The sequence below is a fragment of the Bombus huntii genome, chromosome 7 (genome assembly GCF_024542735.1).
Source record: "Bombus huntii isolate Logan2020A chromosome 7, iyBomHunt1.1, whole genome shotgun sequence".
Classification (NCBI taxonomy): Eukaryota; Metazoa; Arthropoda; class Insecta; order Hymenoptera; family Apidae; genus Bombus; species Bombus huntii.
Window position 1 is genome coordinate 4,061,998 of NC_066244.1, and position 26,198 is coordinate 4,088,195.

The 26,198-nt window shown below is 27.9% G+C and overlaps 4 protein-coding genes across 10 annotated transcripts in view; 2 read left to right on the forward strand and 2 right to left on the reverse strand.

Moving 5' to 3' along the window:
* The window catches only part of LOC126868083 (rab3 GTPase-activating protein catalytic subunit), a 34,092-nt gene extending 26,457 nt beyond the window's left edge, over positions 1 to 7,635 (forward strand). For 2 of the 3 annotated variants that reach the window (XM_050623276.1, XM_050623279.1), the window contains 8 exons: positions 458 to 515; positions 691 to 778; positions 1,300 to 1,447; positions 2,418 to 2,598; positions 4,029 to 4,128; positions 4,227 to 4,546; positions 5,121 to 5,324; positions 6,803 to 7,635. In XM_050623276.1, the coding sequence (XP_050479233.1) occupies positions 458 to 515; positions 691 to 778; positions 1,300 to 1,447; positions 2,418 to 2,598; positions 4,029 to 4,128; positions 4,227 to 4,546; positions 5,121 to 5,324; positions 6,803 to 7,027 (1,324 nt within the window). In that variant the 3' untranslated portion in view covers positions 7,028 to 7,635. The remainder of the gene's footprint in view (positions 1 to 457; positions 516 to 690; positions 779 to 1,299; positions 1,448 to 2,417; positions 2,599 to 4,028; positions 4,129 to 4,226; positions 4,547 to 5,120; positions 5,325 to 6,802) is intronic. The other variant, XM_050623277.1, reaches the window with a different exon arrangement.
* Positions 7,636 to 8,815: 1,180 nt separating this feature from the next.
* LOC126868082 (transport and Golgi organization protein 6 homolog) lies at positions 8,816 to 13,165 on the reverse strand. Of its 2 annotated transcripts, XM_050623275.1 has the most exons (9): positions 12,952 to 13,165; positions 12,738 to 12,867; positions 12,158 to 12,389; positions 11,907 to 12,089; positions 11,556 to 11,828; positions 10,267 to 11,466; positions 9,985 to 10,189; positions 9,768 to 9,919; positions 8,816 to 9,225 (listed from the first exon to the last, which is right to left on the reverse strand). In XM_050623275.1, the coding sequence occupies exons 1-9, from the start codon at positions 13,004 to 13,006 to the stop codon at positions 8,938 to 8,940; spliced, it is 2,718 nt and encodes a 905-aa protein (XP_050479232.1). In that variant the 5' UTR covers positions 13,007 to 13,165; the 3' UTR covers positions 8,816 to 8,937. The 2 variants fall into 2 exon arrangements, with proteins under 2 accessions (XP_050479232.1, XP_050479231.1); XM_050623274.1 differs by having other exon boundaries at positions 11,556 to 12,089; positions 12,952 to 13,164.
* Positions 13,166 to 13,249: 84 nt separating this feature from the next.
* Positions 13,250 to 15,331, forward strand: LOC126868094 (divergent protein kinase domain 2A). Its single transcript, XM_050623306.1, has 4 exons — positions 13,250 to 13,995; positions 14,216 to 14,516; positions 14,626 to 14,756; positions 14,917 to 15,331. The coding sequence occupies exons 1-4, from the start codon at positions 13,390 to 13,392 to the stop codon at positions 15,115 to 15,117; spliced, it is 1,239 nt and encodes a 412-aa protein (XP_050479263.1). The 5' UTR covers positions 13,250 to 13,389; the 3' UTR covers positions 15,118 to 15,331.
* A 234-nt stretch (positions 15,332 to 15,565) lies between these two features.
* On the reverse strand, positions 15,566 to 19,731 carry LOC126868089 (eukaryotic translation initiation factor 2-alpha kinase 1-like). Of its 4 annotated transcripts, none has more exons than XM_050623294.1 (9): positions 18,362 to 19,731; positions 17,911 to 18,078; positions 17,403 to 17,559; positions 16,853 to 17,328; positions 16,601 to 16,770; positions 16,361 to 16,534; positions 16,106 to 16,261; positions 15,897 to 16,034; positions 15,566 to 15,823 (listed from the first exon to the last, which is right to left on the reverse strand). In XM_050623294.1, the coding sequence occupies exons 1-9, from the start codon at positions 18,429 to 18,431 to the stop codon at positions 15,608 to 15,610; spliced, it is 1,725 nt and encodes a 574-aa protein (XP_050479251.1). In that variant the 5' UTR covers positions 18,432 to 19,731; the 3' UTR covers positions 15,566 to 15,607. The 4 variants fall into 4 exon arrangements, with proteins under 4 accessions (XP_050479251.1, XP_050479250.1, XP_050479253.1 ...); XM_050623293.1 differs by having other exon boundaries at positions 16,601 to 16,773; positions 18,362 to 19,726; XM_050623296.1 differs by having other exon boundaries at positions 16,601 to 16,773; positions 16,853 to 16,983; positions 18,362 to 19,724.
* Positions 19,732 to 26,198: the final 6,467 nt, after the last annotated feature.

Consider the following 26,198-nt stretch of genomic DNA (forward strand, 5'->3'; position numbering starts at 1 on the left):
ATTGTGAAAACGATTTTCATCGTTATTTTCGTTACGTTTTTGTATATTTACAAAATAATATTCGCAAATAAGAATATCTAAGATTAATTTAAAGATAATAGTTATTTAAAAATAAATAGTATTTTTCCAATTATTATTCGTTCCATAATCGTAAAGTTTTTCCAATAACTTGACGTAGAAATAAACAAAATTCGGATTGTATTAAAAAATAAATACATGATATGAACTTGGACTTTTGATATAAAAGTAGAAAGGTAATATTCTCGAAATGGAGTTATTATTGTACATTAAAGCAACTGAACATAATAATTATATAATAAAAATGATTTGCAGTTAGTACGAAGCAAAAAGTTCTTCGCAATCAATGTAATTACAAAGTGTTGATATCTTGTATCAAAGCGTGCATCGTGCTCCAAATTATGATAAAAACTGCATAAATAAACCTGTTTTATTTCAGAGTGAGCCCAGGATTCCCGGATTCCGTAAGAACATGTATATTGCATCAAAAACTTCAGGTAATATCCTTTCATTATTCTTCGTTAATTCTTTTTTCTTGAACTTGATAGTTTAAAACTAATTTATTATTTATTTTATTATAATATTAATTTGAGAAAAATATGTAACGAAAGGATTTCCTATTAAATTTAGTAAGTAAAGTATTCAAATTACCAATAAACATTATTCCTTTAGATGATGAATTGTTGTATCGAAAAAAAGAAAGCAAGGGAAGAGATGGCGCATAAATCTCAAAGTGCAGATACTGACGAGTTTGAAACAGGTAATTCTTCAAAGATCTGCTTTATATGTACATATGTATATGTTATAAATTTTAAACTAAAATTGAGATGGAAAATTTATTAATTTTTATCTTTGCAGTGAAATCGAATTGTACGCACAAATTTGTAGAATTTATGTTTAGTATCTACATAAAATTGTACTATATTAAAATTTCTTTTTTATTTTTATCTATACATGTATAATGAATTTTGCAGCAACGTATACATAGATTAGATACTTTTTCAAGCTGTGAACATTTATAATATAATACGATTATAAACTTATCCATTGAAAGATATTCCGCATTTTGGACGTAAATTATCAAAATAATATTATTAAAATAATAAATTAGATAATAAAGGGAAAAACGATACAATAAGAGAAATACAAATTTAAACAATTAAATTAATTATTTACTTTTTAAACGAAACGAAAAAGAAATATTATGTATGTAATTTCTTTCTTAAATCTATTTTACAATAAGATCGTATAATTTAAACAATGTTTTCCGTCCGATTGTAGCAGAATCAGAAGAAGAGGAATTTTTCGAATGCACCTCTGAGGAACCAGCGAACGAGGACGATTCGTCATCATCAAGAGCACAGCAGAAAGCGACACATCTGCTGTGGAACAAACCAGCAGGACGATTAGCCAAACATCCTTCGCTCAAGTATAAAACTTAGTTGTTGCTTTTTTATTTTTATACATTTAACAGCTTTTCAATTTAAACAAATTTCTAGCAAAGCCACGTTTTGTGAGATATTACCTATTGTACATACGTCGACCGATTAATTTTCATGCTTAGAGCGTGAAAAAAATTAAATACCTATCTTCATTTTAACATAGACAATGAAAAGAAATTAAATTTAATTTCACGTTTATAACTTTTTATTTCATTTATTTACTCGCATAATTTTCTTATTATATTTGTATTTAATTACGAATAACGATTCATTTTCAGAAAATTGGCATATAATCGTCAGGGAGGATACAGTGTTAATAATTTATTTTCACTTGTTTGAAGTATCAAACATTCTAGAAAAGATCGATTCGTTCAAAGTTATTTTGTGCCGACGCAGGTTTGCTAACTTACTTACACCACCCTATTTTCCTTTCCTATGTAATGACGTGTTCCTGGATAATAATGATTCAAGTCGATTAATATATCAAACAATCTATTTCAATTAATACATAGTCAATATGGCAGACATCGTTGAAAAATCGTCTATAATGAAAACATTTCTTATGATGAAATGCCTCGGTAATAATAAATTTCCGTGGAATAATTTTCGTAATTTACGCGTTAAACAAACGAATTCATTTATGTGTTATGTGCACGTGTTATGTTTCGTGGAACGTGGCTTTCGTAGGTATAGATATACCATTATTTGAAATAATAGATATAGTAAATCAACTCTCGAATAGTATCGTTATAGTTTACTGTAGTAACTTATGTTAGACCACACTTTAGAATAATTACTTTTATTTTCTGTTTTACATTCTTCGTGATACGAATTAACAGTAAAATTTAATTAAATTAAAAATTTCAAAACTAAATCATTTCATTTTTAATTGCTATAGTCACAAATGATATGCGGCTGAGAAATAAAAATACTTAATCAAACGATCATTTTGTTCAGATTAATCCAAACTGGAGATCCTCTTTATCTGCCGATAACACAGGATCCTGTACCAAAAACAGAAGATCAACTTGAGGAAGATGCCCAAGTGATGATGCAGCTTGGAACTAGCAAACATGCTTCGGAAATGCGGGCCAGATTAATGAGTGCCTCATTATTGTCCGATATGGAGTCTTTCAAGGTGAAAATACAAAAATAAATTGTGCAGGGTATTTCACAAATAGATGATCAAACTTTGACACCATATTTTACTCATCCTAGGAATGAAAGAAGATCATATATATAGGTACTTTTTATTTACTTCGAAGATTTATATAAATAGCTGTCGCACGCGAGCACTACCAACACTTTTTACCTGTGAAGATATCTGAAAATAATTTAATTTATAATAATTAAACTGCGGATATTTCTGTAATTTTATATTTCTATAATCTAATTAAATCGTTATATTTAATTAAAGAATGATTTAATTAAAGAAATAGAAATCTAACAGAAATTCGTTTTATCTACTAAAAAAATATAATAAATACTCTACTTTGGGTATTTTATATATTTTTTATATTACATGCATTCTGTGCACTTTTACGTTTGTACATTTCGCAAATTTCGTGATGAAATCGAATAGTTTCTTTACAAAGTTGCCTCTGAAAGCGTACATCGTTTCTGTACATAAGCTTGTCGCTCAAAGCTGACTTGACCTGTGTTGACTTGAAGTTACTCCCTTCGTCAAACCGTAAATTATTTAATAGATCGATCAACTCTATATCATCAATTTGCCCCACATTAATGATGGATTTGCAGAAAGAAAATTGGTGCCATAAATTAATCTCTACAGCACATCACCGTGGCTGTACAAAACATCAATATCATTTCACTGGTGGTAATTGCGTGATGTCATTAAAGAGAAATACATTTATGCCACCAAATAGTCTTTTATTGGTCTTGAATTTTTGCAGTCTTAAATGAATTGTTCGCCAATTATCGTAAAAGATCATTGATATTTCATCAATGATCGACCATGACACCACTTTCGGCTCTCTTGTTCAAGTCTTTGTCCTGTCATTCGCTGATACATTATAGCAGTGCCTTTCTCAATGGGCAATGAGAAAACGGAATGCAAAGTTTTCCCGAATATTTGATGAACGGCAACACGTCTTCATATAATCATGACTGAGTCTTTTAAACATTCACTGTTAATTCCTTCTACGTGTACTGCATTCGAAGCAACAGCCTGAGCGAGCGCTGCTTCGATAATTTGTTCCGCATGAACAAATTGTCCGACGGTTACATTTCTCAATAAAAGCTGCAACTCGTATTTTAATCACAGGAAACATTGTTCTGCGGTTTCGTCTTCGGACATGAGTCTACTTTCATTGCGATATCGTATGTGACACACTACCTGTCTTCAAAAAGATTACAATATTTAATATGCTGTTTAACGAGTAAATGAGTAATTTTATCTGTTGTTGCATATGTACATGTGTAAATAAAGTGAAAATAAAATTGAAATTATTTCATACGTTTTAGTGACGTTTAGTGAAGTTGGTAACATTTTTTTTTTGGAAAAAATTTCTTATATAAAATATTAATCGAAGAACTTATTAAACATAGGCAGCGAATCCTGGAGCAGTTTTGGAAGACTTCATTCGTTGGTATTCCCCAAGAGATTGGATTGAGGAGGATATAACGGACGAATGGGGTCAACCTAAAGGTTTGTTATGAATTTCCTTATACTCTTTAAATTAAAATTATAAAATGAAGAAACTTTAAAGAGAAACCTATAATTATATAATCTATTATCTAATATAGGTCACTTATCGGCAAGAATGCTGATTCCCAATAATCCATGGTCCACAACTTGGAGTTCAGCCCTGCCTGTACCTGCACATCGACAAAAACGTCTATTCGATGACACAAGGGAAGCTGAAAAAGCTCTGCATTTCCTAAGTACAAAGCGCATAGGCCAAATTGCTCAACTTCTCTTACCCGCATTAACTCATGCAGCGCTTTACACTTTGAGCGAACAAAAGCAAGATGCTTTACCAAATCTACCTGATGTTACAATCAGTATACTTAATAAGTTACAATATGCTACGAAACCTATTCATCAAAAATTACATGTATATGAGGTATCTTTAACCTATATAGTTAGCAATTTACATTTTACATTATGCAGTATGATACATCTTATATTATTATCTTCAATGAAAAATGTTGTAGAACAAAGTTCAATGGTTTCAAAGGAGACATTATGGTGTTAGCTTTTTTTATCATCATGAGCTGAGACGCTCAACAAAACTTTTGAAAGTTACACCATTCACACATATGATTAACATATAATATTGAAATTAAAATATCTCCCAAATTAATAATTTTTTCATATAAAAGCAACACATTTTTTCATATAATATATGATTTTATAGTAAAGAATGACAGATTAAATTGAATAATATTATAATATTACGTAATGTTATTGTATTATATATAAATAATAATATAGAATATATAAATAATAGTAAAAAATATATAATTCTATTTAAAAAATTAATAATACTAAAATGTGACCCTTTGAAATCATTTAATGTTCATTGGCAATATATTTTACTGAACATAATTATATTAAGGTGTTTCAAGATAATATCAGGTATCTTACTCTGCATAAATGAACAAAGGAAAATCAGGAATTAAGTAAATTCATTTCAGGAAATTATTCGGGACGTAGAAGGTGTGGAAGCTCTTGTTGCACAAGTAAATTCTTTACAACATAAACTGGGTGGAAACAATGATTCTAAAGAATTTACTTCGTTTCTCATCCAGTTAATGCGAGGAAAGGAAGTGGATGTGCCAGGTGGATCCAATGGAAATATCGGTTCTCGAATAACAACAATGTTTAGAGATGCTCAAAAAGTACTAATTAATACTTGATTTCAGAGGGTATTCTAATCTAGACAACACTTTTTGAATCAACACCTTCTAACATGTGAAGATATTACTAAATAAATAAAGAACTTAATTTTTATTTTTCACATTTTAACTATACAAGATGTTTTGTTTACATTGAATTTCTTAATACTTTAGTTGCTTTTACTGATACAAAAAATTATGTCAAGATGAAGTTCATTTATTCAAAATGAACAACATTCTGATTCATGATGTTTACCCTTAAGATCTCAGAGTTCTCGGAAAAAAGATATTGTTTTAAATGGTACTATATTTTCTCCAATCGATGTTCTTGTTATTCTCTATAAAAAGTACTGAGACACTTCTATTACTATTTTGGTTTGAGAGATATGGTAACTTTAATTTTAACACTTATCATATGTAAACAAAGAAAGATGCAAAATAGTGTTCTTGTGTTTATGTTTCCCATATATTCCATAAAATAAGTTTTACAAAATTAAAGCTAAATTTTGGTTATCTTTCAGAAACAATTATCTCAATACTTTCTCTTATAGAAAATGTCAATAATGTAGAAAACTTCGATTTTTCAAAAAAATTGATCTTAAAGGAGAAAAATCATAAATCTCAATGTACATTATTCTGACTAAACCAATCAACTTTGTACCAATAAAAATAACTAATTGTGAGATATTAAGAAATTTAAGACAAACAAAATACAATGTGTAGATAATTACTTAACGTTAGTTTGATTAGATTTTCAAATCTTTGACTAAGCATCTATATATATGTAGACTGAGCTCTTTGTTATCCAAAGGTAGCCTGTTCATGCTAAATAAATCATCAGTAGCCATTAGTCGGCGAGAATAAAAGTTTCATTATATAAACGAAAGTATTCTCTGCAATATTATTTAAGATACAAAGGAAAATGAAAGTATGACAAATCCTAATGCATTCTTTTCATACTAATTTATGCTTATGTCAAAAGTCTTATTGCCTTCTGATCACAGAATATATTACCTAATTCTGGTATAGATAATAAATAGTAAATTACAGCTGATATAAATATTAAAGTGGCGATATTTAAAAGTGTATAAATTCATTTTTAAATCCCTCAAACTGTTAAAAACATATTGCAAATATCAACTTCTAATTCACTCGCTAGCCAAACGACTATTTTATATATAATCAAAAATGCAAATCAATCTATTCGATCATTTTCAAGAAAACTTTCATCAATTTGGAAAATTTCATTCTGAATATAAGGCGTTTGGATTTCTTCTTTTAATTATAACGTGATTCTACAATTTTACGAATTTCGTATTAATAATTTAAGAATACATTTTTGCATGACAAAAGCTAAGTACAAAGAGAATGCAAATATCCAACAGCCGAATTTTTGAATAATCATCTAGATTGCAATACTCTTTAATACAAATATTTATTTAACAAAAGTAATATGCTATTAATAACTTTGTATGTTCTAGGCTGCTCTTATAATGACCTCCCTCAATAGTAATCCAGACGTAGATGTTGCTGGAGATAAGTTTAAAACATTCCCAGAACCTTGCTGTAAAGAGTTTATTTTACGAATTGTAACACCAAGGCCCTCGCCAACCTCAACTCCACAACCACAAAGGCTGTATGTATGTCTTAAACGAGATGATATTCGATTAGCTGGATTCTTCTCGAAAGATACGATATTTTTATAGTCCACGTTCTAAGACTTGTCTAATTAAGAATGTATTGATTAATGAATACTTTAGAAATTCAGTCGTTTCTGTCTTTCCATCTTCTCCAATTGTGTGAAATAAGTTGTTAAAATAAATTTTCTATACATTAGTTCACTATTATTCCGATTTCTCTATCGACAAATTTGTATATAAAAACTACCATAAAGAAGAATTGGAGAATTTTTTTGATAAGTTATTACAAGATAAAAAATTTAGATCTTTTTCAAATGATATTAATGTGACTTTAACTTTACTTCACAATTTTTTTTAAAGGAAAAAATATTACAAAATGGCAAAATTATTCACTACATTCGAAACCTTTTCTGCTAAAACATAGATAACTGGCTGCCATTTCTGCAGAGTACTGAAACATTTAAGATAAAAAATTCTTTTCTATTTATAAACTAGAATCTATTATCTGAAATGTGGCAGAGGATTTTTTGAAAGTTGCAGTGCTCGTAGAAATGGCAGTAGTTTGAAGAAAAAGAAACCTTTTACCAAAAAAATCAACTGTAAACATTTAAAAAGTCAGTAATTGAAGTATCATAAATATATTACATTGTAAAATAAATCAATTATGCAAAATATTCCTTCACATTCCTAATTTTATCAGAAATTTGAATTTTGATAAATTCCTTTGATACAACATTCTATTCGCCTAAAACTTTTAAGGGAGATAAAAGTATATATTTTATAAGTATAGGGTGGTGTATTCTCTTAATGGTGTAGTACATCTGCAACAGCATCAAGCCAGCATCAATGTATTCACTTTATATATATATATAATGGTTACAAAAAGTATGTATTTCCATATACCCTTATTTTCCAACGAAGCATATTTTTATCAGACTCAGACATACACATATATAACAACACATCATCAACATTTCTTCATATCACCTTGACAACCGTGAGATTCTTAACACGAATATTTTGTCATATCTAGACTGTGGATGTTTGAACATTTATGCGGAATTTAAAACTTCAAAAATGCACAAAATACATATAATATACAAAAATATACAAAATATACTAAGAATATATAGTACTTATCACGACATTTAGTAGATGAAATAAATTTCTGTTTAGGTTCTATTTCTTTAATTATATTTACAGAAATATGAATTTCCATAAACATTCGCAGTCTAGTTATATCAAGTGGTACTTAGATCTATTGTTTATTGTTCGTACAAAATACTCATTGGTAACAAATTGTACTGTTTTCACTCATGTTTAGCCACCTTAAAATAATTATCTATATAAGTGAAATTCACTCGTACTTTTTCTTATATTCTTTCTTATATTCCGTAATTGTTCATTCATATATCTAATTTCTCCTTCTTCTATTACTCTTATGCTCATTAAGTGAAGTCTTTATAAACTCATTTTTTCACAAAACTATTTTTTCAATACTAAATCCTAATATACTCCTTTTTACATAATATATGTACCGAGATATGTTGTTGATGTAGTAATGGTATTGTATTAATAGTATTATATATATATATATATATATATATATATATATATATAATCGTATTAATAATAATATTTGTTATCATTACATTAGGTATTGGCAAAATGTATTAATGCGAAGAGAACTGAATGTTGTGTTCAAAGCAACAGCCTTAAACATGCTTGTTTCTGTAGAGGAAAAAAAGGAGACAATGATCAATGAATAAATTAATAACGTTGACAAACTTTCCAGACGTGTATAAAAATATGTAAAATTTGAATACTTTGGTCAGAGACTTATGGTAAACGAAATCAATTATATTTGCTTTTATTTAGAACTATAACAAATAACTCAAACTTATACATTAAAAAAGGAATAATGAATATAAATATTCTTTGTAGGAACCAAATAGTAAATATTCTTAAACTATATTTTAGGAAAGAATAATTTTTTTTTCAAGTTTTGGAGAAGCAAGGATGAAGTCTTGCACAATTAAATCTAATTCTTCCAACGCTAGTTGAGCATGTAAACGTAGTACTAGATCCTCATCGTTGTCTCGTAAGTGTTTAAGGCCACGATATAAGTCAACCAAATCTTTACCCAGGCTTGTTAATGTATTCTTTCCAAGACCACGGAATAATAAAGTGCTAACCATAACTGCAGCTCGTCGACATTCAGGGACTTTGTCTGTTTTTACAATACTGGTAAGGCAATAGATCACCTAAAGATTTATATTAAAACTCATTTATAATCGAGTTTACATATACATTCAAAGCATAACGTGCTTAAATATATATTAAATTCAATTGTATATAATTGTATATACTTTTAGTAAGAATTCATTATGATATAAAATATAAATATGATATAAAATATAATAATATCAAACGGTAATTTTTTGTGAAAGAATAAATCTGAAATAAAAACTAAAAATCTTTTAATAAAATTTTCGTTTAAAGAAAATATTTCGAGTAATTTATAAGATAAAAGTTGTTTTAGAAAGTCAACATTTTGACTACTCTTTTTGAACTACATTAATAAAATAGCAAATATGACAGAAAGACAAAAATATACCAAGTTCCATGAAATCAATATCTACAAGTCAAGAGTATATGTACAGTAAGTTTTTAAAACGAAAAAAACGGAATCTTATATAAATAAATACATAATTGTCAATTTCATGAAAAATCGTTCTCCGCTTGCTAGAACTACGTTTTATGGCTTTATATAATATTCATATTTATGTAAATTAATTGAACATACCTCAATAACGTCATCCCCCAAACGAAAACCTAGTACTTTACAGAGTTCAGCTAAGCAAGAAAGACTAGATGCTCGCATTAAAGAATCTGCATCTCGTATAGCACATAAGAATCCGTTTATTAATATATTCTTATAAGGCGATATCATTTCACCTATAAAAATATACAATTCTGAAAAATTTTATATACAAGGGGAAAGGAATCTGTACAAGACATACCTAAATTTCTGGTCATTTTTACAAGTATTTCTCCTAACTTAACTCTAGTTTCTACATTTATGTCTCCACCAGAAATACGCTGTGGTATATCAATATATTCCTGTACTAATGTTCTAACAACCACTTCTGGATATGATGTGGCTAAAGCACATAATCCGTTAATTGCTGCCAAATATATAAACGAATCTTCGTGTTTTACATTTTCCTATAAAAAAAAAAGATATACAATACACAAAATACATTAGAAGAGAGTGAAATCAGAAAAAGATTCTTTCTACCAACCATAAATAATTGTAGAAGAATTGATTTTCTAGAAATAGTACACGGATCCATATTTTCAATTAGTTTAGTAAGAACTACAAGTGCATGAGCACGTACAGGTAGTAACGGATCCGCAAGATCTTGAATTACGCTTTCGAATCTGTTTGCTACTTCACAACCGGCTGACACGTCCTGATAATGTTTTTTTTCTGGTTTACCTTTAGTTTCGACTAGTTCTATCAATTCTTGCATTAACATTAACAATTGAGATGGAATATTTGAAAAAGCACAACATTCTTTCAAGAATCTTAGAAAATCATTGAATACTGTCCAATTTAAAGATTTCTTCTTTTCGTTTACAATCATTTTCACTAACATTAAGCCTACATATAAGATTTCACAGTCTTCATCTGCTGTCAAATCCTGTGTTTTTTTTATATGCTGATTAAATAATAATTTTATAAAATAGAACATTAATTTTGGATCTTCAACTTGTGATTCTTGCACAACAGATACATTAGCTAAACTTGATAGAAGTTTCACAGCTGCTAATTTTTCTTCCATCTTTTCCATTGTATCTTCCACAGCTTCTAACATATTTTGAGCTTCCGTTTGATCTACTTTTATGGAATTTGATAGAAATTGTAATAAATAGGAAAACAGTTTAGTTGATAGATTTCTTGTAGTAAACGTCAAGTCAAATAAAGTGTCTGCAAATTCTTCATATTTGCAAGTCCTATCTAATCCAAGAATTTCAATTCCACCTGCTGGTCCAAACTTTGATTTCAAATAATTTCCAAATTTATTAGTTACATTGTGTCCAAGAAATGCGGCGAAAAGTTCATATCTTAATGGTTGTTCATATAAAAGCAGTAGTACAAGTTGTTTGAGTTTAGCTTTTAGTACATAAGCACTTTGTCTAACAGTGTTATATAATGAAAATAAAGGAACAGCTACATTCATTAAAAGTTCAGAAGGCAATTGTTTAAATTTACTTTCCATGGTGACAAAGCATCTTGTTAAATTTTCAATACATTTTTCCACTTCTTCCTCGCTTTTCACCTTCTCTTCATTTTCTGAATTTACTAGTAATGGATCGCATATTACTTTTACAATATTTTCATAGCAAACAATCGGATTGTAGTGATGAAATATAGTAATGCAGTAGCTTGCTATTGTTGCCGAATGCATAATCTGGGTTGAACTTAAAAGATCCAGTAACTGAAACAAATATAGTTTATCCTAAAATTATCAAGTATTCAAGGAAATAAATATGAATCGTTAATGCAAAAATAATTTGTAAAATGTACTTGTGAGCATATGGATTTATAATATTCATTAGGATTAATTCCATGTGATGTAGCTATTAATCGGGAAATAGTATCCAATTTATTCCAATGTTGTCCATAATCCAATGGGTTTTCACAAACAATAGTTAAGATTGAAATAATTCCATTAGGTTGCATTAGTTGTTGTACTAAATATTTGCGGGTTTCACGTTGGAGCCATCTTGGTACTCCTTTAATGCCAAGAATTACCATCATTTCTCTCATGCATACGGATGAGGGACAGTTATTTAATAACTTATGAAACAAAGATATAAAGTGTTCTTGATCTCTTTTTAATTTATCATATATATCTTTAGTCATTATAAATTTAACCTTGCTTTCATTTTCTTCTTGAGTCAGTATAGTGTTTTCAAGTGGTTTTATCAATGGGGCATAGGATAATTGTAAAAGTGCAGCGATTAAGGATCCTATTTGAGCAAGTATTGGAGGACGAAACATAATATCATCGTATAATTCCATCATAGAATTAACTGCAAATTTTAATCTCTTATATTTCTGAAATAAAGGAAATATTTTTAATTTTCCCAATTAGTGTTTTTTAATGCAATAACTATAATTCATACTTGGAAATCTGATATATCTTCCTTCCAGACCACTATAGCTCTGGGACATAATTTAGCCATGTCAACTCCGACACCAGGTAAAAGACAGGATATAATTCCTATGGCAGTTATCACTTCTATACAAATTTTTAAAGTACGAAATTGCTTAACACTAAGTAAAGATCTATCGTTTGTGGAATTATTCTTCTTTATACTTTGTAAAACATATATGATGATATATATGTACCGATACCTAAAAATACATTAGAAATTTTGAGACATCTTTGCATTTAATTTTAAATAATTTTATATAACTTTATATAATTTTAATGTGTTAGCCATCACATGTCACATACCATTTTATAATGCATTGCACTTTATTAATATATTTTTAAATGCTTGAGATGCCAGAGATACTTGTTTATCATTAATGTAAAATGATTTTGAGCATTGTTTTTTTTTATTTGATTGAAAAAAAGAATAACAAAATTGCTTTTTATACTGTCAATTTATATCATGGCATGTGCAATCGAAAAAATTGAAATTCAGATATAGCTGCCAACATACTAAATTTAAGAGTTATAAAAAATGCTGATATTACCTAATATCGTCAGGTTCATTTTCATCTTCAATACTGTTAATTACAAGGTTTACATCATTTTTCACTAAAACTACTTGTATTTTTTGCAAAACCTTCTGCAACTTTTCATCAAATTCAGCCTTTCCGACAACTTAAAAAATTATAAAACTCCCATTAACAATTTTTAATGATTATAAAATTTACTCATTTTAATATATAAAAAATATCATCATACCACTTTCACTTTTATTAAATGTTATTAAATGATGCAGTATTTCATGATAATCCATGTTTTTGTTTATTTAATCAAAAAACTAAACTATTACCTCAAAATATAAATATAATAGGTACATATCAAAGAGTAAGAATTGCGATCACGGTCAGATGAACTGGTCTCGACACAAATATACCGAAAGTGTAGAAGAAACCGTTCGAAAATTGAATTGCGAAAAATCAACATGGAAGACAAGAAGGTTTTCGTTCTGCGCATACGTGACAATGTCTCAGACAGAGATAGAGACATTCTATTCATCTTTATCTATCTTACAAGGAAAAGGATTTTGCTATCTTGAACGTAGGAATATATTCCTACAGCCTCTCTGGTTTTTGAATATAATAATTGAAGCCAACTTCACACAATCATACTAAAAACAAGTTCTGATGACAGTGTAACATGATTTTATCATATATATATAATATATTAAAATTTAAAAAGTGGGAGCTGTTATCTCTTCTAACAATTTTAATAGCATTAAAGTGGTCCACAATTATTACATTTCGACCGGACATACATCGTTTAACAGAATTACATAAATGTCCAGCATGTTTTGGTATTTCTGCATGCAATTATATTCATGAAATAGATATCGCATTTCATGATTTTTATTCCGTGTTTGCATATTTTTTTGGAGTAAAAAATGTATTTCTTGGATCCTTTAATAATAGCAGAGTTGTTCTGAAGAAGTTAGCACAAAATTCGGAATTAGATGAATTTGATCGAATGCTTTGCGAAAACAAAAGAATTTCTCACATTTGTATAAAAAATGCAAAAGAAATAGATCATAAAGTTGAAGTCAATTTCCATGAACTTATCAAAAAAGAAGTTCATGTGAATTCTACGAAAGATAACTTCAATCATTTAAAACTTTGTCCTACTGTTCAACATTTAAATGATCTCTTAAGTAATGTATATCGTAATGAGAAAAATATCGATAGAAAAATACTTCATATTAATATTTGGGTATTAACAGTTCTTAATCCTGAGCCTCTCCTTCTTCAGGTACATATGTACTTGTTTATGTCAAATTATTTAAATATAAATTCACAAAATTTACTTACATTAACTAAACTAATCAAAAAATGTATTATTTTTATATTATATTATTTTTCATATATAGGGATTTCTACATAAGCTTTTATCAGCAAAGACAATTGAAACATACAGCTTTATATGGATATATATGCTTTGATAAAATGAACTGAAATATCTTTGTTTATAGATATTATCTACAAATAAGGATTGGCCAGTACCAAGATATTTTGGTACCTGTGGTCGCATTTTAATCGAGGAATATGTTGGGATGCCGTTAACTGCTTATTATAATGAACCATGGTTACGTAGGGCTAAATTAGCTTCGAGTCTTCTAGATGCTGCTTATAAATTTACTTACAAAGATGATAATTTTGGCTTCTATTTAACTGATATATCTGCTGATAATATAGCAGTTGATTCAATTGATAATGTAAAATTTGTAGATCTAGAAAATGTCATTATTGTTGACAGAAACATTGCTGCTACAGGTAATCTAAAAATAATTGAAAAAATCTTTGCATTTATTAGAAAAAGAATAAAGCGCAGAGTAACACTCATATCCCAGTTAATTATTTAAGAATTTTATATACTTCTTAGAGAGATCAACTACATGGAGTCAATTACAAGTAAATACTGAGAATTTTAGCTGCTCAGAATGTCTGGCATTTTCTGGTATTGATATATGTAGTCATAAAGTTAGTGATCACAATTACTATGCAATATGCAAGGTTGGTTCTTATTATTTGTGAACATAATACGTATACTAACTTATTATTTGTATAAATATATTATGACAAAATGAAAATGAACTAAGCAAATTCATTCAAATTTAAGTCAACATCATTTTCGATAGAAAGATTATTTACATAAAATATTTTACATTTATAGATATTATTAGCAATAAATATTAATAACAGTATACTACCTGGTGGTTTACTACACGATATACCGGCAGATATATTCAAAAATTATCCAGATGTACAACATTTAATACAACAATGTGTATATCCCCAAACACTACTCAGTAGAATAGATGCTGGAATGCAACTTAAAAAACTGTTAGATTTTATAATACAAAACCAAATATAAGAATTAAATAAGAATTAAATAAAATTATGCAATTAATTGAAATCAATTGTTAAAATAAATTATTATGTAGCAATTAATATCACAATTAACTGAGATAAATCAGTGTCATCCTATCGATTTTCAGAACATGTTATTATTTGCAAAAATATCTTTATTTTAATAAATAAAACAGTTGTACACAAAATACAATAAATAAGCTCTAATATAATCTACATTTTTATGCTCTCTTTATGAAAATCAAATTATGATAATATTCAAGATATTTATAAATATTTTATTTCGATGTGTATAAAATGAAACATAAATAAACGCATTTGTTATTTTCTTATCAAACAATATTTTTATGTGCTACATATCTAAAAAATGCACAGTTATATTCGTACAAGAGCACTCTCTTTATTATTTTATCATGGAGTTTTAAGAAGTAATGCTATATGCTTTTTTTCTAAAAAAAAAAACTCGCTATCTTTCAGTCTAATAATACAAAGGTTTATATATCTTGCAACGATGTACTATGTTTAACCATCTGTTCTTCTAATATTAATATCCTTTCCTGTAATTTTTGTATTACATCGTCTTTTTTAGCAATGTCAATCTTTAAACGCGCTATCATCATATCTTTATCTTCGTTTAAGTCTTGTAACAATTGATTCGTTGATGGCCGATTCTCGGGCTCATCTTGAACTAATTGGCTTACTATATGCGCCTAACAAACATTGATTACCTTTACCTTCAATTAGTATTTTATTAAACTATCATCTTGTTTTAAATACACATACCCACTTAAGATGAGTAGCAGCTAATGTTGTTGGTATATGTCCCATTTTCAAACTATTAATTATTTCAATTCTTTCCATCTGAGTTCTTGTATGCACTATCAGCTCTAAAAGTACTATTCCTAAACTATATATGTCACTCTGGAAGAAGAAATGTTGCTTTATAATATCTTTAAAAATTATTATTTATTAAAAGAAAAAAACAGTGATACTTTAGGATCACATTTTCCTTGTAGTTGCTCTGGCGCTGCATACATTTGTGTTCCTATTATGGAATGGTGATTTTCACTTCGTAATGGACAAGCTAATCCAAAATCTCCTAACTGTATTTGTAGCTGCCCTGACGTTGAAATAAATATATTGCTTGGCTGAAGTTGTGTAAAAAATTACATATATTTTTAAGCAATAAAGTGAAAGCTCTTTAGGTATTTTATTTGAATCATAATCTTTTCATTTTCTTGCTTTACCTTTATGTCATGATGCACAATTCCACGAGAATGTATGTAGTCTAAACCATGAAGAGTTTGTGTTAATATTGCAATGAGCATTTCTTGTGGCGTTACCTCTATCCTTTCGTCAAGCCACTGTTGAAGCGTTTTTTCACAAAGAGCCATTTGAATATACAATGTTGTATATTTATTCTTTAACATCATATATAAATTAGACATATATATATTAGATATATATAGTAATACATATATACATACTGTTTGAGGTATATATGGTAAAAGCATCTTATTTTTACTGGATTCTTCATATGAATTACTGCCATCAGTATAATTTGTATTATTTTCTGTTTTATTATTTTGATGTTCGCTATCGTTCCTAAAAGATATACTGTTTGAATTAGTTCTCTCCTCATCCTTCTTAACATTTTCTTCTATAACAAGAGATGAATTCAATTTATAGGATCTTAATATCATGGTTAATCACAAATTATTTGATATAATTATATGTACCAGAGTTATAATTTGTCCATTTACTATGTTGTGACAACATGTCCTGTTTGTCATTTTCTTTTGGACTTTCACTACTCCCAGTATCCAAATTTTGTTGACTTCGTGAACTGGAAGTCTGATTTATCCACGATCTATATTCATTTGTTTTGTTATGTTCAATAGAATCTAATTTGCTTTGCAAATGACTTAAGGATACTAAATGCTGCCTTGAAGGCAACATTGGTTCAATCCATGCACCTTTATATGAAACTATATTGGTATGATTTAATTTGGCAAGAGTTTTCACTTCTTCAAGATGCTGCATTATATTTTTAACTCGATCAGAACGAACTGTTATCTTCTTAATGGCATATTCAATACCATCAAGACGATGTAAAGCTTTAAAAACATAACCAAATCCTCCAGCAGCGATAAAACTTATTTCTTGAAACTCTCTATGATACCGGGACCATTCTGTCATTGATGGTCTACATAAACTAAATTTGTATGAATTAAATATAATATAGCTTCTTTGTAATTGTATTTTGGAAAACACGGTATTAAATTTTACCTTGAAATCTGAAGTGAATTTTCACAACCGGCTGCTGCACGTGTAACTGTAAACAAGTGATACAGTGCTTGTTGATATTGATTTCTTAATGGTTCGAATTCCATCATATTGTAGGAATCATCAATTAGTTCCAATTTGTGAAGTCTATCACAAATAGCTAAAAACAATCATAGAAATTATTTCACAATCTATCTAAAAATTTATTAAGACACTAAAGAATTTAAAAATTGTTGAAATTTGAAATAAAAATGTGCTATAGAACATAATTCCTTAATTGAAATGTTTTAAACAATGGAAATTACTTTTTTAAATACTATTTGATAATTACTTTTGATAAAAAATAAAATTTTTAATATACTGCATGGTTAAGTAACTGAATTATTGACAAGAAGCTCTTGCTTATTTTAAAATTGTTATATTTAATTTTTAAATTGTACAAATACAAGAATTTTTCATACTAACAAAAAGATATAAAAATTAGTTGTTATAAAGAATATAAATATATTACCAAAATACAATTTATTTCTGCGTACTGAATCATCTTCAAATAGTATACACAATTGCTGTATGAGTGATGCAATTAAAAGACTGCTGGAAGTTCTAACTATGCTCACAATTTGCCTATTGTTCAGATTACTTTCATTGTCCAAACATAGTGTTGAATTTGCATTGTTACCTAAAAAGTAAAAACGATATAACAAAATATCAGTCAGAGACTACTTAAAGTAATTGAAATTTTGTAATTATTATTCCAGATAATGGCCGATTTACTACCTAAAAATTAATTTTTGTACTATTATTGTTTTTAATTGAAACAATACATTTTTTTACGAAAATTAGTAAATTATCGATTAAATAAATGCAGATGACAATATAAAAAGACTAAAATTATAGTTATTAGAACTGTTACTACGAATACATTTAAAAAACGCGCGGGAGTTTAAGGTTATATTATTTACCTCTGTCAAATGTAGTTGCGCTGGATAGTGTATCCCAAAGATTAGTTGGAGGTGAGTTATTATCAACCATTTTTGAACTTATTACATTTTTACATCAATACTTGTATTATTGTAAATCCATGTACACTATCGTAGGGATAAGGTACTCTCGTGGTCACTGATTGCACTATTCGCCAACAAGATTGCCACCCTGAAATCTTAGGTATAAACCAAAGGATACTAAAAAAAAAAAGTCAGAAAAATGTCAAACGGACGTTGTGCAGTGCGATCTTGTTTCTGTAATCAACAATGCTATTGTATTACTTCGGTAAATCTATGCATCCTTTGTATGATTAGCTAGCTTAAATACCTTAGTAAATTGGTAGCATTCGCCATGAAAATCGCAGAGATATCATGGGATGTGTGTGTTTTGTTTTTAATTAATTTTAAGATAAATATATTTAGGCTTAGTTCATAGTGTGTACTTTTTATACAAAGATGCATTGTCTGACTTGGAACAAGTGGTTTTAAGTCCTAGTTTTAAGGCTTAGTCTTAAGCTCTACTTTTAAGTTTTAGCTTTAAGTTTCGTCGTTAGTTTTAAGCGTTATTGTCAAGTTTTAATTTGAAATCACATCGTTTGTTTAGTTTTAGCATATTTGTGAAGATCGATGTATTTGATTGGTATTTTTCTACAGAAGCATGATTTTGGCGACCTTTTTGCTTTTTTTATTGGTTCTTTGTGAGTTTGTGAGTCAGACTACCTATGTTTGGTAATATATAATTAATAATTGATTTGAGAATAGAAAGATGAAAATAGAAAAGATTAAAAAATTCACATTTTTATGTGTCAGATACATGAAATTACAGCTTTACGTTTTGAAACTAATTAAACGAATCATTTAAGTAATTCATTATTTTGACAGTGTGCAATACTTTCTAAAGTATTATAGTGGTATAGGATTCTATACTTTATTGCGATTACAGGATATCTCATTCTATATTTTATTTATTATTTTCATATATATAAACTTTATTTAGTTTTAATTCAAACCGGCACTATGTACTGAATCGATAACGTCGTATGTGGCACGAAAATGGTAAAAGGGTCAGATGAGCCTCAAAACATGAGGCACGAAAAAGCACTACATGTCACGTTTATTCTGTACTTTGTCTGTGCTCAGGCCAAATCAGTAGGTAAATCGCCGATAGATATTTATTTATCTGTTCATTTATTTATAAAATTTTATATTTATATATTTATATATCTATTTATGTACTTATTTATTTATAAATTTTTAGTTTTTATATAAACATATTTTTATTCCATTATTATAAATTTGTTCTTATTCTTTATTTTTGCGAATAAAAGTCTACATATCCCTTACTGGAGAAACATTTAAATCAAGTGTAATATAAAAATGTCACCTTTGCGTTCAGAAGTATATTCTTTTCAAGAAATATTTACTATTAAGAGAATATTTTTGTTATGCGTATGGTAATAATCTCTTGCAACATTAAGTTTTTTAGTTATATTTTCTTATTTCTATTCCATTCAAGTTCATTATTAAATTTATAATATTTTATCTTTCTTAATTTAAAAAATATATAACATTTCGTTTTATAGCCTTGTCTGGATTTATCATAATTGTTTTAGTAATAGAAAAATAACTAGCTAGAGAATGTTAATTATATTTCAAAGAAACCGAAACCTCTCGTGTTTGCGCAGAACGATGTCCGATGTTGTCACTATATTAATCTTTTGTCATCACTCGGCGGACGCTCGCCTCTATGTTTTAGTATAGGAGTGTTCAAGCCTATGTTATGTATATGCCATATATACATGTATATAGTTATCATAAATATATATCATGACATAGATCATGTATATAGTTAACATAAACTTAATTAATTGAAACTAACAATAGACGTTTCAATATCGGTTACTGCTTATAAAACGGAAAATGAATATCTATAAATTGAAAGTCAATTTTAATCTTATAGGGAAAATTGCAATATGAATAAATAATTTTTATAATTTTAATAAACAATAAAAAATATTGTATATAATTTTACAGTAATACAGAATACATTATAAATACAGAATACAGAATCACATTAATAAACTAAATAAATTACTAAAACAAGCCTTTTTCGAAATACATAGTAGAAAATCGCTATATTAACCACTGTTTTGTTGCTTTGATCTGTATGCTGGTAGGTTCTTTTTAAACAGAACCCATTTTTTTTGTAAAAAAAAAACATTTTGATTGTAAAAGACAATAACTCACTAATCAATTATAATTACTTATAAGTTAAAAAAAATGACATTTCTTACAAAACGTATTTTATAACTAATTAGTAATGAATTATTTATATAACAAATCGTATCTGTTCATTTTTTTTAAAAAAACATCTAACATATGATGTTAATGGTTAAGTAAGATACAAGTTAAATTCATAGGTACATTCGTAAAATCAAGCAAAGATATCTCAATTATTGAATAAATGACAATATAACCGATACGAATAGTCTAATTCAATATGTTCGATAAAATAGAATGAAAAATAACTTTTTTTATCGATTATATTTTATTAATCGCATACTAAGCAAACAAAAAATGTATAGTATCATGCTATTTTCACCTAGATATAGCACGTAACTTTTAGATTATGTAATGTGAGAAAGAGATGAATACGGAAGAGAAAGCTAGACAATGTCATGTTGGTATCCATACGACCTTGAAATGTAATATAGCGCGTAGTGCAGTTGGTGGCATACATTGTTGCACGTGGTGGAGTCATTGACTTTAGAAATACTTTCCACTTTCTACTTAATATGTCCTTGCTGATTTGACCTCCTTTGATCTCTTATCCCTTCTTTTCCCTACATCTTATACGTTGACTATAAGTACATCATAAAATAACATCATATTAATTATATTTCCTGAAATATCAAGCATATAGAATTATACAAATTGATTAATTAATCATAGATTAATTTTCATAAACAATTTTAGATTGTATAATGGAATAAAACAGATCTTATAGTTGATATGTATTCTTATTTTGATGAATAGTTATAAAGATTGGCAAATTTTTTTTTTCGTAACACTTATTTATAAATAAATAGACTACGGATGGTTATGCGTATTCATGTTTTTATAAATACAAGTAAAGAACTTGGAGTTTCACTCTTTAAATATTATAAATAATACTACATTTTGGATATGCTTATATTTTTGAATATTATGTTCATTCTTTATATTTTTGTATATTTAAATTTTCTATAAATGTATAAACACCTTCAGTAAAGACTCTAAGTTTAGAGAAGTGACACTAATCATCTATGATGATATCAATAAATGCTTACACAATTCTTTTGGATAACACAATAAAAAATAATAAACAAATAAAACAAACTAGGTTTGACAATCAAACATGTGAAATTTTATAAGTAAATTTTACAAATTTGTGTAAAAGGAAATCCATAATCTAAAATTCCCAATTTATCAATTCACTAATATCGTTAGTTTGTAAATTATTGCGCGATTTTGATAACAAATATTTGAATGAACAATTTCTATTTAAATATTAACTGTTAATATATATTTATTCGAAATATAACCATATTCATAAGAATATTTCGAAATAAGAAACACGAAAAATACCAAACCGGTTATTCTAATCGGTTGATCTATAATAAATACAATGATCAAAAAGAAATGTCTAACTCCTTTTACGATTGTTTTCGAAATTAAGCTCCATCACTATACTGATACAAAATAAATATAAGAATATGTCTTGATAAAATTGATTTAGAATATATGATTAGAATATATAATTTTGTGTCACTCATTTTGAGTTATCGTATCAATTAAAACTAAGCGTTGGTCAATAAACACAGTTATAAACATTTTTTCAAGCTTTACTTTCCTTCCATAAATGTATATATAAACATACAGTATTCAACAAAAGTATTGGCACAGATTAGGTTTTCCTAAAATTAATAAAATTCTTTACCAAAATCTCTTGTAAAATATAATTCTAATCTAGATGTTAAGTATATTGTAATTCGTTATTGGTAAGTATCTGGTAAGTATAATGAAAATTAATAATAAAAATACAGTATAGACTGTTTTTAACGAAACATAAGATTTTAATTACTATAAAATCGATACAAAAATTAATTTTATACCGATCTAGGAATTAAGATACCGTCAAAAATATAATAGCTTCGGAAATTTTGATTTCTTATACTATAGGTTAGTTCTAAATAAGGATTAAAATTGATATTTTCGATATTTACTTATGATATATTTAATCTTTAAATTCGAAAGTTATATTACAGAAAGAAGTTAAATAAAAAATTATGAATTTTTATAAATTTATAAAAAAAAATGTCCTATACCCATATTTTGTATATATCTATCTAACGTATTATAGTTAGAAACATCTGATATTTTCTAAACATTTATGAGAAATTTGCAAAAATGTATGAAATATTCAAAGTATAGTACTCGCATTAGTATAATATTTAACAGGTAAAAGAATCTCTACGTAGATTTCATATTTTTAACTATGTTTATAAAAATATAAAATTACATAAACATCTTGATGGTTAAAAATGAATACTAAACTTAAACTTGAAATATTCCAAATAATGGAAAAAATATACAGGTATCTATTCCGAAATAAAAGGTGTAGTATTGCGCTGTAGTTACAGATTAATTAGGAGTGCGATAAATTTTAAAATTGTACCCCTGTAAAACCCAAAATATGCAACTTATTATCTTCAATTAAGATGTTTTATTGATCTTGTCTGTATACAATGGATTGATATGTCGACTTTCGTCTCAACTTTTCAATCTACAGAACGGTGAAAGACCGGGAAGACACGGTGGTCAATAAAAAAACAAATGAACCAGGTTATGTTTTCTCTTCCCTTTGCCATTTTGGTTTCACCACGATCGCGAGTCATTTCTAAGGTCGCCGCTGGCATAGCTTAAAACAAGTCGCGTTAAGATTGGTCAAGGTACGACATCGCTCTAGAGTTGATTGCTACCTCGACCGTAACCCCACTACTCTTGCCTCCCTACCCTCGAGATTTCTATTTGGTCCATAGCCCCACCAACCATCGCCCGACCTCTTGTACCTTCGACGCGACGTCTCGGAACTGGAATCCTTGTCGATCTCGCCGCGACCCCGACACTGCGTATGTTTAAGCCACGTAAGTCGTGTTGACCCACGTGCCTCCACAGGATCGTACATTGCACTAATGGCACCTTATGCTCTTAATTTGATATGTTATTGTTATACATATCGTGAAAATAATTATTTATTTTTTTCTATCAAAAAAACCTTTTATCAAAGAATGAAGAGAAATAAAAATATATGTTTTTTTAACTTTTCTAGTCACAGATTATAAACTACCGATTTTAATTAATTCTCCTCTGCGGCATTAATAGATATGATGATAAAAGAAATTAAATATTCTAAATAAATTTTATGTTTTATCAAATCACTTTAGGTAGAATGAATTTTGAATAGTTCCATATTAGGGATTTCTGGTATTATTATTGAAATTTTACAAAATCGCAAGTTACTAGTTATCAGTACCAATAAATCTTTTTTATAACAACAATAAATCTGGCGTAAAAGAAGTTAGATTTCCAATTAAATTTTTCATATTACTGGTAATTTGATTATACTATGTGACATAAAACTGCAGAGTTATAAATATATATATATATATATAGATATAATCTATAACTACTAACTTGTCTATTTACTAATATTATTAGCTAATAGATTATCAGTCATCATAGCTAGCAGAACAGTAAAAGGATCCATGCAATCGTTTATCAGGTTTACGTTTCATAATAATGTCTAATTGGTAATTATGCAATTTAGTGATTTTTCTCAATTGAGATTATTTAACTCGAGTTGCATAAGTGGAATAATATTATTTATCTTTTGCTACTCTGCAAACTTCTGATTAAAAAATATTCTTTATTCAAAATTTTACAAGACTCAAATTACGAATTGCTAATTCTAATCTATTTTCTTCTATGACAGTAAGTTTGGTGATAAGAAAATTGTATAATTTGTCAATTATTTTTGGCAAAATTGCAAAATTGTAAAAGAGAAACCTATAACTTACAAATTATGATTTAATTACATATTGATCGCTAGATTATTATCATTAAATTACCATCGATTAGTAAATTATTGTTCAAAATATAATGCAGTTGCAAATGACAATTAAGATTTGAAACGATAATTTTGTTTACATTCACGTGTTACAAAGTGTTGACATATTTTAAATACGCATTAAAAGTATCGTTAATTAATGTATTATATAATACATATGTACTTCGCATTCTATTGTTATCTCTTTTTGTAATAGAGATATGAATGCGCGATAACGATTCCGAGTCCGAATGTATGTAAAATAATTGAATGCGGTTTGACGTAATTCAAACCCGGAAACATGTTTCGAAAGTGCTCCTTATAGTACAATAAAAATGATCAAAGCACGCGATAAAATTAATTTAAAAAAAATTGTGATAAGAACTTGATGTAGTAGTACTTTTTCTAATGTAGTAAACTCCTGAGTATATTTATTTTATGTATACTTTTATTTTAATGTTCAATTTTGAAAGCATAATAATGTGGCGGCGATAAATTCAGGTTTGAAGAAATATACGTCTATCTATACGCCTATCTATTTATTATCTGACTTATTACCTGAATCAACGAATATGTATCGATGAAGGACCACTATCATAACGTTCTAGTTACAAATACTTTTGAAAATTTATATACAATTTAATATAATTTATAAGTCTCAATTTATCCAATATATGTATGCATAAGTTATTTCAATAACATTAAATATTACATGTAAAATGAATAAAATATTAACAATATTGAAAAAATACTATGTATTGTAATATTATGAATATTACAATGTAAAGAAATATAAAAAAGGTATTAAAATGTATCAAAACTGCAAAATGATATTAAAAAATCAATAAATTGTACTAGAATCGTTATATCATCTTCGATATAACATAACATATAAAATATCAAGGATATTAAGAAACATATTTTGCTTTGAATTATACTAAGATAATCAGCATATGCACATGTACTTGTAAACCCCAATTTATCTACTTTATACATTATTCTAACGAGATATTTAAAAAATATGAAACTACATTAAAGATATTAAAAATATTGTAAGATACAAAAATATTTTAGAAATATTAAGTAGTATTAAAAAATGAATAAACTTATGATGTTCTATTTTGAATTATACCAGCAAAATTAATTAGATATCTTTGAAACCAAACTGGATTCAAATAGAATTGAAAAAAGTTTTCCTTGATCTTCATTTTCATTTTCAGGTTATTTATGAACTGACAGAAATAACGAAGAAAGGAATTAAAGTATTCAAAAACATTCGATGAAATTTTAATATTGTTAGATACGGTGTTGTTGCTACCGTCACTGCTATCGTCTACACACTACACACCGCCAGCACAGTCTCTCAGGGGCACCACTACACAAAAAGCGAGGAGTACCAGTGTAGCCCCGTCGTTCTTGCCACCGCACGCGGCGTCCAATGCCCCGTCCGGAGGTAGCAGCCGTGGTTTCCACTCGGCACACGTGCACCGCGCGCAGTGGGTCATTGCTCTCCTGTGTTCGAAAGTAATATCGTTACAGCGCACGGCACTTGTCCCAGGCATGATCACCACGAAATGCAACTAATTTGCTCATTTATAATTAATTACGTACTAATATATACCTATAATGAACTCGCTAGATTCTTCAACTTTTTTTTAATTTCTTGTC

What these genes read in the sequence shown, in the direction of transcription:
- LOC126868089 (XM_050623293.1), bottom strand. Translation starts at nt 18,431, where the DNA reads ATGGTTGATAATAACTCACCTCCAACTAATCTTTGGGATACACTATCC. An exon ending in CGCAACTACATTTGACAGAG is followed by an intron (nt 18,079 to 18,361) that starts GTAAATAATATA and finishes TTTACTTTTTAG; the next exon opens with GTAACAATGCAAATTCAACA. An exon ending in TACCATATATACCTCAAACA is followed by an intron (nt 16,535 to 16,600) that starts GTATGTATATAT and finishes ATGATGTTAAAG; the next exon opens with AATAAATATACAACATTGTA.
- LOC126868082 (XM_050623274.1), bottom strand. Translation starts at nt 13,006, where the DNA reads ATGGATTATCATGAAATACTGCATCATTTAATAACATTTAATAAAAGT. An exon ending in AATGAACCTGACGATATTAG is followed by an intron (nt 12,390 to 12,737) that starts GTAATATCAGCA and finishes ATGTATTTTTAG; the next exon opens with GTATCGGTACATATATATCA. An exon ending in AAAAATGACCAGAAATTTAG is followed by an intron (nt 9,920 to 9,984) that starts GTATGTCTTGTA and finishes ATATTTTTATAG; the next exon opens with GTGAAATGATATCGCCTTAT.
- LOC126868094 (XM_050623306.1), top strand. Translation starts at nt 13,390, where the DNA reads ATGATTTTATCATATATATATAATATATTAAAATTTAAAAAGTGGGAG. An exon ending in CTGAGCCTCTCCTTCTTCAG is followed by an intron (nt 13,996 to 14,215) that starts GTACATATGTAC and finishes CTTTGTTTATAG; the next exon opens with ATATTATCTACAAATAAGGA. An exon ending in CAGAAACATTGCTGCTACAG is followed by an intron (nt 14,517 to 14,625) that starts GTAATCTAAAAA and finishes TATACTTCTTAG; the next exon opens with AGAGATCAACTACATGGAGT.